The following is a 14,604-nucleotide window of genomic DNA, read 5'->3' as shown; positions in this document are numbered from 1 at the left end:
ATAATTTCAAATAAAGACTAAATAAAAAAATATATATTGAAATGCCAAAAGTGAAGTGTTTTACTATTAGGTCAGTGTGTACTTAAAATGTTACAATTTTATATATTTATATATATATATATATATATATATATATATATATATATATATATATATATATATATATATATATATATATATATATATAAAATCTATTTATATTTTTACATGGATGCAATTGTCAGTTTATTTTATAACTGAAATTAAGTTTTCCCAAAAAAATTTTTAATGAGTAATTATATACTTATCACTTAATAAAAATAAAAAAAATTCAAATTTTTCCCTAAGGGGGTTTTTGGCAGATGTACTCTATAATATTACACAAGCAAAAGTCCTATTGTTCTGAATAGAAGCATTCCTTTGATTTAGCACTAAACACAGACAAGCAGAGAGATACAAACTGTGAAATTTCACAATGCGTCCAAATCACATACTGACTTTTACTGACTACATTTGATCAACTTTGCGTCATTAAAAAGCATGTGTTCTAAAAAGTATCCACTATGTTGCCATTGTGGAACGTACCATTTTCGCCTAAATGGAAATATTCGGACACGGAGTGATGTACTAAATATCAGGACTCCTTGAATGTAGCTCATCCAGTCAATTCTGAGGACCAGAACTATCTGTCTATACAAAAACTTGCCAGTTAATATGTACATTTCTTATGTGTAAATAAAAACAGTTCCAAAATAAGCCAAAAGCCTCAAACATTGCATTTTACACAAACTGGAACAATGTATGCGAGTGGATCCGGTCTGTAATCACCCAGCTCCAGCTTCACTCTGGGTTTTGAAAAACTCAATGTAAAATCTCTCTCGGTGGTCCGAAATGGGTGCCTTAACAACACCCACATTTCTGAAATAAATGTGTAGCACACACATGAAGCATGTTCAGGAGTTCTAATTTTTTTTATTACATGGATGACATGCCCATAAGCATATGGCTCACGGTCAGGATAGCAGCATCTTTCACCTAGTCAAATATATATACACAGTTACAAACAAAGTGAGACCGCACAGGACACTTTACACTGTAAACATCTAATACATAAAAACAAAAAATTTGAGAAAAGAAAAATTACAATGATAAAGATATTCTCAAGCCTTAATTCTTTTTGGAGGTCTATGCCAAACTCTCTTTGCAACCAATAACTTACTATTGAGAAAAAAAAAATGTAGTATGATAATATGCTATAGAACTAGTGACATAACAGTACAACTGTACCACATTTTGGCTATTGAAGTACAGAGAAAAGAAACAACTCTACTGGATCATGATTCTCAATTTTTTCTTTTAATATTAAACATTGTGTAGTAATTACCTGATGGGGAACAGTTCATACGGATTTATGATCTTGATTTGCTATTAATCTTTAACAATTTAATTATTAACGGATGCAAAATCCTCCCAGAATGAGAAATTACATATGAGAATGATTTAGAGAGAATCCTGCACCTTAAGTTATGGGAGAGCTCAACTGGCCCAACGTCTACGACTCGGCTGTTTCTGGCTGCCGATATGATGATCTGAGTTCTAACTTCCTCCCTGAGAGCATCGTGCAAGTTCCTCTATCCTAGATGTGCCATTTTTGAGAGACCAGCCATCAAAGCTGCATGAACAGGATATGAGAGATTGTGCAAAAATTTCTGAAGACGTAAAATGAAAGAAAAGAAAAAAAACTAATGTAAACTGAATGACAGAAGAATTAGTCCACATCTCCACTGATCAGCATAATTCAGCTCACACAATCCTGTGATAAGGTAAACCGTGTGGCACTGTGGGTAGTGAGTGACTTCTGCTACGCACAGTGTTATTGAGAGAATGTCTTGTCTCTTAGCAAAACACACAAACTGTCCTGATTCTCCACACGCCGTTTAGGACCCAGCAAAGCTTTTAAGAAAATGATTCACCAGTCAGTTAATTATAATGTCTTTTTGCCAATAACTTTCAATGACTTAAATAAAGACTGTTAGCATACAATAATCAGTTACAATATTTTTTTCAACTAGCGTGTAAAGCTTTTAAATTGGACCTTGAACATGCTAAATGCACCGTAAGGGGCCGTTAACACAGAATTTGTTTTTGCATTCCACTGCGCTGCATCTCCACTGGTTTCAATGTAAACGTGCTAGACGGATGTGTTGATTGTTGCGCTTGTGTCTTTTGCAGTGTCACATGCTTGACACGACATTCTAAAAATGCGGTGCTTACGTTAAAAGTAGTTCAACTTTATACAAGAAAAAAAGTGTACTTGTGTGTTTCCGTTTTTCAACGCAAAAACGCGTTCTGTGTGAATGGCCCTAAAGGCCCGATATACTTCAAGCAAAATTGAAGAAAGTTGAACTTGCGCGTGTGTCTGTCACGTATTTTTGAACAAAATCAGGTCAAAACAAAGTTTGTGTTGGGAGTCGAAACGGCTTGGCAAAGGGAACTTTCCAGAAAAGTTTGCTCCAGCTAGTAAACCCCTTCAAACTACCATTGGTCCGTGGTGATTACGTAATGGTGGGTGTGGCTCTGAGGCTCCGCCTTCTTTGACGTGGAAATCTTCTCCAGTTCTTTTCTTCTGTTCAGTCTGTCGAATCACAAGGGAAAGTTGTAATTCTTATTGAAAGATACACTGTTTTTTTTATGTTTAATACTGTAAAGCATAGGGCTCCTCGACTATGGTAAAAATCATAATCAAGATGATTTTGCTTAATATTGAAATCACGATTATTTAACACGATTATTGGTGGGTGATATGATGAAAGTCTTATTTCATGATATGGGTCATTTTAAAATGTCTATGAAATTTCACAATTATCAACCCTTCAGCAAACTAATACTAGGTTAATTAATGCAAATAAAAAAACAGTTACAGAAGACAAGTAAACAGTAATACAGTAAGAACAAAGAAACTAAATTACAAACATAACTGACAAAAAATACAAGTTAAATAAATAGTGATTTAGGTTTTTCAGGAAGATGTTCTAACAGTGGTATTCAGGTAAATAATAGCCAACAACAGAAATTGAATACAGCAATCAAAAGAAAATTAAATATAGACTAATCCTTATTAAAAATACTGGCCTTCAATCATAAAAAGATGCCATTACAACACATATTTAAAATATACTGTCTTTAAATTGTTTCTACATTAATTTGGAGAGTAACTGAAATATTACAATATCAAAATATTAACACACACACACACACACACACACACACACACACACACACACACACACACACACACACACACACACACACACACACACACACACACACACACACACACACACACACACACACACACACACACACACACACACACACACACACACACACACACACACACACACACACACACACACACACACACACACACACACACACACACACACACACACACACACACACACACACACACACACACACACACACACACACACACACACACACACACACACACACACACACACACACACACACACACACACACACACACACACACACACACACACGCCTTGATTAACCTCCCTGGAGACATGTGGACAAGTACTTATATAATGGATGGAGGCATTGTATTCGCCTGAAAGAAGAATATCATATACACCTAGGATGGCTTGAGGGTGAGTAAATCATGGGGTTATTTTCATTTTTGGGTGAACTATCCCTTTAAGACATAAACGACTGTGCTAACAAGCATACTTACCAAAAAGGTATTTTGACATATTTGTATGTAGGCTATTTGACCAGTTAGACACACAGGAGGCGCCTCGGGAACAGTATCTCTTACGCGGCTTCATACACTTTTAATAATTCTGTTTAATATCAAGCACGTCCCGCAGTTCAGCAACAGTAGAATGCATTTCACAACACTCCTTTATTTGGCTGATTTGAATGTCAAGTTTGGGCTTTTAGGGAGGAACGAAAGTGCACCCCTGTGAAGGAAAGGAAGGTTCGAGCCGGACGGAATGCAGAAGCGGCACAATAATAATTTCACGTCGATTAGCTTGTTTTGTTCGCTGGAAGCGAAAATCAATTACGATCAACTCACACAGCCCTAATAAAGCAGTTTGCTAGCAATCTATTGTATAAAGTGCTATATAAATAAACATATCTATCTACACCGCTATGATCAGATATTTTCCTAACTGTTGTTTTCTCACCGCTGTCATTTCTGTTTTGTTTATTTTGCTATTGAGGGAAAAGCATGCAATGCATATTAACATATCTAATTGCTGATCTCAGTAGTATGGGCTATTGGGATATTCGCTAACAGTATACCACTGCAAAAATGATACCGCAAATAACACACACACAAAAAAAACTTGCTGTGAGTATATCAGGGCCTTAACACTTGATATAATGTTAATATACTAGGGGTGTAACGATTCGTTTTAACAACGATTCGATTCGTATCACGATTTGAGGTTGTCGATACGATTCAAGGACGATATTGGTTCATTTAGAACGATTCGATCCGAAACGATTCAGTGACTTGAAATCGATTCAGTAACTTTTTAGCCAAAAATTGTGTGACTGAAATAAATATCTGGATACTGCTCAATGCAGGTGAAGTTTCCTAGATTCCTGTTGTTTCTTGTAAGGGAATCAGGTATCAATTAATTATGGATATAAACAAACAAGTAAACAACAATTAATGGCAAATGCATTCAAATTTTATTTGAATAAAGTGCAACCAACAGTTTAGGTTGAATTAAAAGGAAGTTAACCTTTTCTGCTCTCATTTTCAATTTTCAATACATTTTCAATAAAAGTACAGTAAGTGCAACCAACATTTCAACAGTAGGTTAACCTGCTACTTATGCTTTTGTTTTCCAACATAAAAATATTACAATATTAGTATAAAAAATAAAGTGCAACTAACTACTCTTCAGGTTTAATTAATAGTAGGTTTACCTGCTACTTTTGCTGTTGTTTTACAACATTAAAATAATACAAATACAATATTAATATCAAAAATAAAGTGCAACCAACATTTCTTCAGGTTGAATAAACTGGCTGAACCTGCTACTACTCTCAGTTTAATAAACAAACAATATTTAACAAAGATAAAATGTAAACAACTACTCTTCAATGACTCTACAGATTTCTTTTTCAAAAATATCAACATGATCTGACCGCAGAACACTTCTCTGTGCGTTCACTATGTCGCCAGCAGTACAAAAACTTGCTCTGCAGGCACACTGGTGTCAGGAATTCACAGGTAACATTTAGCAAGGGTTGAAAGTACAGGTAAAACGTTACTAACTTAGCTCTTTCTCCTGGTGGCTTGATAATTTCTCGCACGTTGGCTTCTCTGTCATCCGCCATGCTATGTTTTGTTTTCTTAGCGCTGCTGCTGGTGCGTGCGTTGCGATGATGTCACAGATAGGCAGACTTAATCGAGTAACGTTTAACGGCTTTATCATTAAAAGTGCTAAGAAAAAAATATCCATATAAAGTCTGACGTGCTTAAATCCAATGCGTTATTTCCCATGATTGATACAATCGATTGATTACCTTTTAAAACGATGTTAGATCGATATATGTCGTCCGGAAGGCCATCTTGCCGAGCACAGATCGATGTAGTTAGATCATAGGAAAATAAATCGATACATCGATGTAGTAGATGAATCGTTACACCCCTATAATATACTGTTGTTGTTATGGATGGAAGGGGACATACTTACCATTTTTGTGTTTCATGGATTTGGATCTTCTTGGTGAATTTGGATTCTGTACAGAAAGAAAAAGCACAAACTATTAGCCTGCAGCCAGGACATGCAAAGAAAGCAATGACAAGACATGGAAAAAAATGCAGGCACAATACGCTATAGTCCAGCACTGATTAGAGCTAATTTCTGTATGAACAGCTTGTAGCCAAAACATTATTGTTGACAGGAATTGTGGATAAGAATTCTACACCCTTTAATAAACTCATGCTACAGCTAGGTCTATAGCACCATATTCTGTGGCTACAAATACTGAGAGGCCATCTAAGAGCAGAAAAAAACAACTGTAACAGTAAAATAAACTTACCAAGAGTACAGGTTGTTTCAAAGAATGTAAAAATACCTTATCTGACTTTCTCTTCTTGGCTGAAAAGCAAAATATTGTAATATAACGTTAAAATGCAAAGACACACAGAGACATTCATAAAGAGTTGCAGTCACTATTTATGTAATGTAATCCAGAGTGGTTTAGCAATAATCTAGAATATTCCGAAGGAAGGTGATGTATAACTGTCTCACCTTTCTTTTCTGCCCCATAAGACCAGTCATTGTCGTTGACATCATCATTGTCTTCTTGATCGCTCTCTGATTTGTTCGTATTGTTGCCGCTTGCAATTCTAAAACACACACACATTACCATCACATGTTCCAAAAGTGCAGTCACATGACCAGCATTATCAATAATGAACTCCAGACATTCAGACAAGCACAACCTTTTATGAACATTTGCCTGGAGTTCAGGTGGCATCTATAGTTTTCTTCTGGGCGGTGAAGGTAGTGTTTAGTCATAATACCTGCGGTTGGCAATGCGACTGCTGTTGCGGCCCATGCCGAGGCATTTCTCCAGGTGAGGAGCAAAGCGGGAGGCGGCGATGCTCCGGCTGCAGTTGGGACACACACACTCTTTGTTTTTCCACTGGTTGTACACTTGCCCGAAAATGTCTACTCCAGGCTGGTCCACGATTTCTACAAGAGACAGTGAAAAAGGAGTTTCAGGTGGATTTTCACTTATAGATGGCTTAAATCTGAGTCTGTTCCTCCAAATACCCCATATATCAAGACAGTTCACTCACATTGCAATGAATGAGAGAAAAGCTGACTGTGTTCATGCCATGTCGTAATTACCATAACGATTCTGAACTGTAAAAAGCCTTCACATGCTTGTAGAACTTTTAATTGCAACGTGTAAACTCGTAATTTTCTGAGATCTACGAATTGTACCATGTGGCCGCTGTACCACATGATCACTGCAGATCTAAGGTGTGTTCGACTTCGACTTGAAGTGGCGCTGTGCAGACCGATCAGTGTGTGTCATCAAAGTACAGTGAGAGTGATTTGAAAGGATAGAGCTTTATTTATGGTAATTAAAAAAAGGCGTGAACAGTAAAAGTGCAACACGCAATACGGCAGAACATGTCCCGCCTGAAATACAAGTTTGTATCTACGAATTGGTAAAGCCATACCATTAGAAGGCTGCCATATTTATGTTTAAAGTCGGCGTGAAATTGTAGCGATAGTCTTTTCTTCCTCATTGTGAGTGAAATGACTTCTAGAACAAGTCAAAAATGTAGGGTGGGATTTGATTTTGTCTATCTGGAATTGTTTGGATCGTTGTGGTTTGCAATTGGTCAAATATGTGATTGACAGGTTGTCCCATCCTCACGTCAGTAAACACATCATCAAAAAAGAGGTGTTGCTGCAAGGGGGAGGGGAAGTTATTTTGATCAAATGTTATTTGCACAAAAAATGTTTTAACAATCTTTAAAGTAAATACTACAATATCCCATAAAATAAAAATGGTCCTTTAAAATGTTTATGGTTCATATCAAATGTTTTTTACATTTGTGTTGAACAAGCAGTTCAGTATTATTATAGCTTTCAGTATTTCCCCATTCAAGAATATAGAAGTTAGCATGCCAGAAATAGCATCCTAGAGACATTGCAAATGGTCACTGAGTGAGCTGATTTTTCTTTAAGTGCCTCTATTATGGATTTTTGAATATTCCCTTTTCATAAACAGAAACAGAAGCTCAAACATGTTTGCTTGATGTGTGAGAACCAAAGAGGTTAATTCTTGTGTGTTATGCACAAGCGGCAACCTCCTCCAGTTTCTCTTGAAGCCAATACGGAAGAGAATTAAAGGTCCTGTTTTTCGTGTTTTTTTGAAGCTTTGATTGTGTTTACAGTGTGCAATATAACATGTGTTCATGTTTCGCGTGTAAAAAAACACAGTATTTTTCACACAATTTACTTATCCGTATACTGCTGTTTTCACTGTCCTCAAAACGGCTTGAAAGATTTCCCTGTTCTATGAAGTCCCTCCTTCAGAAATACGTAACGAGTTCTGATTGTGCCAGCGGTTCCCGTGTTGTGATTCGACAGCAGCTTAGGGCACGCAGAGCGCACGTTACCGGAAAGGTCACGCCTCTCACCATAACGGGGATGCATGCGCTCAATGATCTCCAAGTACAGCGTCCCTGGGAAAGCCAAACAAAGGTGACTTGACTCCGGGATGAAAATAACAGCGTCTCGACGACATGGCGACAAACAAACTATACGAACGCAACCGAACGCAACACTTCCTATTCTCCACGCGGGAGCAGCAAGACCACGCCCCCTTTTTTGCGTGTTCTTGTGGGCGGAGGTTAGTCGACATACTGCTCTACTGACGTAATTAAAGCAGGAAATACCAGGATGTAGTCCTAACCGGCCGTTCGCTGTAGGCTTTGAAAGGGAACTTCTGTTAAATAAAATATCTCGCTTGGGATTGAACTTTGAGCGTTATAATTTTACAGGTATTATAAATGCTCTAACAGCAACATTACACACTAACTAAAGTTTGAAAAATGGGATCACGAAGAACAGGACCTTTAAACTTCAATTAATCGACTGGCCACTAGGGACAGGCTCCAGAAGGGAGCAGAATCTCATTGAGCCCCATGTTAACATGCCCAATATTACAGCATGGTACAAATTGTGGTTGTGGTCTATATAGTGAATTTTGCCCTTCATGACAACTGTGAGGGGGGTGAATTTTTTTTATAACGCATTCGTTTACATTATATCGTCGCTGTCCGATGAAAACCACGTATGTCCATTTTGCCGATTTTTAGATTTTTCGACGGATTGAATGTCCAGGTTAATTTCCGTATAGAATATGCTTCACATATCTAAATGGCCAATGAAAAGTTGTGAAATCATGTCATCTGTTTTTCACGTATATCCATTTGGTGTCAAAGCTGTCAATCACGCCGCGTATCTCCCACCCTGTGGAAGCATCTCGCCGGTCTCGTGAAACATGGCCTGGTGAGACAATGACTTTCCTTCATCGAGGTAAACGTTTCCCCCCTGACGCCAGACGTACGTCTAGGAGTGACAAAATTACGGTAGGACTGTACAAACAAAGTATCTGTCTAGCATTACCATGTCAGTGTATTGATTCATTGTCCCTTCATAGTTTGCAAGAGATATTTAATAAATGTATAATTAATATTAAATAAACTAGGCGTAGGCTATTTAAAGCTACACTATGTAACTTTTCCATCCACTAGAGGTCGCCTGTTCAAAACAAAGGCGTAGTTTGATGACGCCATGTTTGAGCGCGGAATCTTGGGACGTGTGGTCTTCACCTCACAGCCGGTGGAAAACAGTCAGGATAGGACTCGGGCAGAAATCATGTTCATGGATGCGATTATTAACATTACTGTAGTGAAGCAGAGCAGGACGAGTGTTGTGGAGCTGAGCAAGGCAGCAGGAGCGATTGAAGAGCGGGACTGTTATTATGGCATAGTCGCTGGCGGGACTTTTATTATGACACGGTTGCCGGCGCAACTTCCTCTTTTCCAGTCATGAGTTTGAGGTAACGCAACTCTGTTTATCGTATTAGATATATCTGAGTGTGATGAAAAGGAAGTTATGACGTTCGCTCGGCGGCTGCTATGACACTTGTTCACACTGCAGTGAAAGTAAAGTGTTTCACTGAATAAAACCGGAGACCGAGGGTGACGCAGATATGACGCAATCGACAGGCGACTCCCTCAAACGCATAGCTCACACGTCCCGGTTCCTTGGTTAAAATAGCAATTTTCTCACGATTTACAAATAGTTGAAAACATTTGGGATATTCTAAGTACTCAACTGAACAAAATATATAACACTGGCCTGGTGGTTTCTGGATATTTTACTGCAAAAATCCTACATAGTTCACCTTTAATAAACTGAGCGTATTCCGCTGTCAATATGAAACGCGACTTGGTCATTCTAATTAATGATCGGAAGAACGCGTATCGACCACCAAATGTTGGTCAAATGTGAATTATATCATTACACTGGCAAGAATATGGTTACATTTAAAGATGCCGTACCAAGTATGACAACGCTACATTCAACTGCTTTTGAAATACTGTGTTTTTTTTCACTTCTTGAAAAGTAACCGTTTTGGACATACGTGAGTTTCATCGGGCAGCGACGATATAAAGCCTTAAAGTTCTGCATAATTAAGGGCGTGGCCACTTTAACTGACAGGTGGATAGCAATTTATCTGATGTCTGTTAGGCCCCGTCCACACGAAGCCACAACTTTCCCTATCCGTTCTTTTTTTTTTTTTTCTCGTTTCAAGAAATATCTGCGTACACACGAGAGCATGAAAATGGCTCAAAACGATGTAGCATACATGCCAGGCCAGTCAGAGAAGAAGAGTTGTGGCTAGAAGGGGTACGGCAACAGTCGGAGGTGAGGTAAAATCTCACAATAAAATGACAATAAATAAATTTGCTACTTACCAGATGTGTTTTATTAACGCATACACCTACCCCAACCCTAAACATACCCTTACAATAATGCAAATACAGTAATTAAACAACGCAGTATTGATGTGCGCATGCCCAGTGCCCGTAGTTGTATCCCTTCTAGTCTTTCCGTGGTGTGATGACATCACCGTTTCACAAAATATACGGATTGGCTGTATACACGAAACCGCAAGGGTGTCGTTTTCAGATTTATCCACTTTAGGACCCGGTTTCAAAAAATAGCTGTTTCAGTCTCCCAAAACGCCGGATCCGTGTGGACGAAACGCCAATACAATAAAAAATGTATACGTATACAGTGATACGCGTCTCCGTGTGGACGGGCCCTTAGTCACCGTTTCCCCTCAGCTCCAGCCACGTCACGCCTTTTTGCCCATTTTCTGTTATCCGGGAGTGACGCGCGATGATGCGCTGCCAAGATGGCAACTACTTTACGCTTCAAAACTGCTCTTCAGAAACTTATGGGTGACGTCACGGACACCATGTCCATATTTTTTTTTACAGTCTATGGTTATGCAGCACGTTTGTGCTTCCACAAGAACCAATGAGGTTAATTCTCTTGTGTTACGCAGCACGTTTGAGCTTCCGCAAGAACCGCAATGAGGTTTGTTTTCACGCATCAAGCAGGTTCAGTTGAGCTTCTGTTTATGTTCACTGAAATTAGAGTTTATATGTAAATAAATGCCTAAATAAAATATGATCATCATATAAAGCGATCAAGTCTCTTCAGAAAATTTGGACAAAACAGCTCGATTCATATGGATTAGTTTTACGATTTCTTTATGAACTTTTTGAGGCGTCAATGTGGTAGTTGTGAAGCTGTCAATGGAGGGACAGAGAGCTCTCAGATTTCATGAAAAAGATCTTCATTTGTGTCCCTAAGATGAACAAAAGACTTACAGGTTTGGAACGACATGAGGGTGAGTAAATTACAATTTTTATTTTTGGGTGAACTATCCCTTTAATATACGTGTTAAATTGGAATATCGCATAACAATGCGTGAAATAAAGCAACATTTCCATCCATGTGTTCAAGAGACCAAACAGTTGATTGCCATAGTTAAGAAAGGTGTCAAGAGTCTCACCAAAGTCTTTCATACTCTCCTGGTCTGTATCATCCAGGAAAAAGTATCCCTGTTTGACAGCCCTGTGAACTTCAAAACAAAGACCCAAACAGGCATCTTCCACCAGGTCAGACAGGATCTCTTGAGCAAAGCCCTGTGGGTGAAGGCGCAACACATGCAAGGGTTAATGCGCAATCACACTGTAACCTTGAGAACGGTGAACATCATATTCGCACTCACTGGACACAGCAGAGAAAACCAATGAAATGAGTGTAAAATGTATATCGTGAGAGACAAGCTTCATGACACTGAGGTGAAACACCCGCATTAAGTGTTTGTACATTCAACACTGATCGGATTATGCAGAATATATAACACATGAAAAACAAAGGCTCACCTCCATCTTACTGTTGTCCATACTGGACAGAGACACGTCCTCCATTTTCATTTGCAAAAGCTCCAGGAGAAAGCACTGCTGTCTACATGCTGTAGTGTAGCAGTCATGGGCTGAGGAGAGGCTGGAACAACAACAACCCAAACAAAGGAAGACAAACAGAGACACAGGCAGGGAATGAGAAAGCAATATATAATCTCTGCTGCATTTATAAAGACATACAAAACAAAAGTCCTCGACGTGTATTTCTGGTTGACTTATAATAAAATGAACAATCGAATATAAATACACACCGCTGTAAAAACTGCTAGAAGAATGAGTGATACTCCATGCATTTCCTTAAATAAAAGCCGTTTATACTCCATACTGTAAACATTCGCATATCATATCGCAATGATTAAGGCCATTTCGTATTAACAAGGGTTACAGGCATCATATATTTTCGTTAATCGATGATTGATCACGATTAAACATACATCCCGGCTTGTCTTCGTTCGCCTTGACTGAAATAACAGGTTACGTTTAGAAGCTTGGGCAGATATATATCAAAATGCTGTAATGGAATAAGATAATAAATGGCAAGGTATGTTGTTAAATATGATTAATGAAAAAATTTATTACTATAAAGACGTTTACAGGGTAAGATTTGCCTCCATTGGCTTGGATAGCCGCCCTCTACTGACTTGAATTTGAGTCGTAAGTGGTTATACTTTACACTAACTGCGAAAATCCCAACGCAGACTGTGGCGTGGTCTATATTGTTTATCTGTATTATATGGACATTACTGTCACTCACCAGCTCTGGAATGGAGGCTGTTGCTGTTGTCGGTCTGTTCACTGCACTGACTGAAGCTGCTCATCTGATCAAATCAATAATGAAATCTCAAAGGAATCTACACGTTCTTTGTCACATTAAAGGTTTGCGCATGAAACGGAACACATACAAAAGGTCAAAAGAGACATTTCTCCTAAAGTATTTCCTCACTGACAAAACAAAGTTCCACATACAGCGTTCAATCTCTTATCCCCGTTTGCAGACTTCCATTTCCCTTCGCCCAGACCTGACCAATCGATCCTCGTTCATCTTATGTTGAAATGCCTCACCGCTGAATCGTCTAGCCAGGTCTGAGAAAAGGAAAATGGAAATTCAACTAAAGTTCTCATTAAAAAGGGATTCCATTCCAACTTATCTTGTCGCATCTGCTATATACTATAAGATAAGTTATATATATATATATATAGACCAGTACATAGTACCAAAATTTGGAAAAAATACTATTTTTAATGTTTTTGAAAAAAGTATCTTATGCCATCAAGCCTGCATTTATTTGGTCAAAACAGTAATATTGTGAAATATTATTACCATTTAAAATAATGGTTTTCTATTTTGATTTAGTTTAAAATATCATTTATTTCTGTGATGCAAAGCTGAATATTGGGTCTTTAGTGTTACATGATCCTTCAGAAATCATTCTAATTTATTATCAAAGTTGGAAACATCTACTTCATTTTTTATAACCTTTGATACTTTTTCAGGATTATATGATGAATATATAGTTTTACAAAATGTAATAAAGTTGAACTAAAATTAAAACTAATTAAAATTATATAACATAATAATTATATAAAATATGAATAAAAACTATAATATCGCATTGATACTAAAATAATACTGTTGCAGTATGTTTTGCTGTTATATGAAATCTTACCTGCTAGTGATTTATAAGCTAAAAAGCCATATTGGAAGGGTTGAATCCGGTCCATGAACACCCTTGAGCAAACGAACTGTGCGTCTGCAACCCTATTAATTCACATGTATGAATATCTACTGGTATTTAGCAATGATTTTTATAGAATTTGGTTTAGTATTAATGTTAGATAATTCTGCACATGGTAAATAAAAAATATAGGTTAAGGCTCTTATAAATATTACTGATCATCAGAGAACTCTGCCAAGATTCTTGGTTCTTATAACCATAAGCTCCTCAAAGTTGTGGTATTTTCAATAAAAAAAAAACATAATTTTTTAGTCTGAGTGATGAGATTCATCTGAATTGTTAAATTAACTATTCCAAGGCTGCATTGACATATGGTAACTGTATAGGCTCCAATATGTTACAATTCTGTTGATGGGGACAATAGCAAAACAACAAACTATTACTATGCATATTATTATTTAGCATTTGCAGAATTATATATATACACCGATCAGGCATAACATTATGACCAATATTGATACCAATATTGTCTTGGTCCCCCTTTTGCTGCCAAAACAGCCCTGACCCCTCGAGGCATGGATAAGGCCACAGCCACCAGGGAATACTGTTTCCATGAAAGGGTGTACATGGTCTGCAACAATGCTTAGGTAGGTGGTGTGTGTCAAAGTAACATCCACATGGCAGGACCCAAGGTTTCCCAGCAGAACATTACCCAAAGCATCACACTGCCTCCGTGGCTTGCCTTCGTCCCATAGTGCATCCTGGTGCCATGTGTTCCCCGGCCACCTTCTTCCATTGCTCTGTAGTCCAGTTCTGATGCTCACATGCCCACTGTTGGGCATGGGCACCCTGACTGGTCTG

At 38.0% G+C, this 14,604-nt stretch overlaps 1 protein-coding gene across 3 annotated transcripts; it reads right to left on the bottom strand.

Annotated features, from left to right (window-relative positions):
* Positions 1–926: 926 nt before the first annotated feature.
* atxn7l3b (ataxin 7 like 3b) lies at positions 927–13,115 on the bottom strand. 3 transcript variants are annotated; one of them, XM_079801309.1, is made up of 9 exons: positions 13,034–13,088; positions 12,822–12,885; positions 12,029–12,149; positions 11,653–11,785; positions 6,557–6,728; positions 6,282–6,379; positions 6,106–6,128; positions 5,721–5,766; positions 927–2,614 (listed from the first exon to the last, which is right to left on the bottom strand). In XM_079801309.1, exons 3-9 carry the CDS (start codon positions 12,077–12,079, stop codon positions 2,610–2,612), a joined length of 528 nt encoding a protein of 175 aa, XP_079657435.1. In that variant the 5' UTR covers positions 12,080–12,149; positions 12,822–12,885; positions 13,034–13,088; the 3' UTR covers positions 927–2,609. The 3 variants fall into 3 exon arrangements, 2 of the variants coding, with proteins under 2 accessions (XP_079657435.1, XP_079657434.1); XM_079801308.1 differs by having other exon boundaries at positions 12,822–13,115; XR_013815341.1 differs by having other exon boundaries at positions 929–2,614; positions 5,721–6,128; positions 12,822–13,096.
* Between the last annotated feature and the right edge of the window lie 1,489 nt (positions 13,116–14,604).

This window comes from Gobio gobio, assembly GCF_949357685.1.
Source record: "Gobio gobio genome assembly, chromosome: 20".
Classification (NCBI taxonomy): Eukaryota; Metazoa; Chordata; class Actinopteri; order Cypriniformes; family Gobionidae; genus Gobio; species Gobio gobio.
This window is presented reverse-complemented; position numbering and strand designations above follow the sequence as displayed.

What these genes read in the sequence shown, in the direction of transcription:
- atxn7l3b (XM_079801308.1), bottom strand. Translation starts at nt 12,079, where the DNA reads ATGAAAATGGAGGACGTGTCTCTGTCCAGTATGGACAACAGTAAGATG. An exon ending in GGAGAGTATGAAAGACTTTG is followed by an intron (nt 6,729 to 11,652) that starts GTGAGACTCTTG and finishes TGTCTCTTGTAG; the next exon opens with AAATCGTGGACCAGCCTGGA. An exon ending in AGAAGAGAAAGTCAGATAAG is followed by an intron (nt 5,767 to 6,105) that starts GTATTTTTACAT and finishes CTTTCTGTACAG; the next exon opens with AATCCAAATTCACCAAGAAG.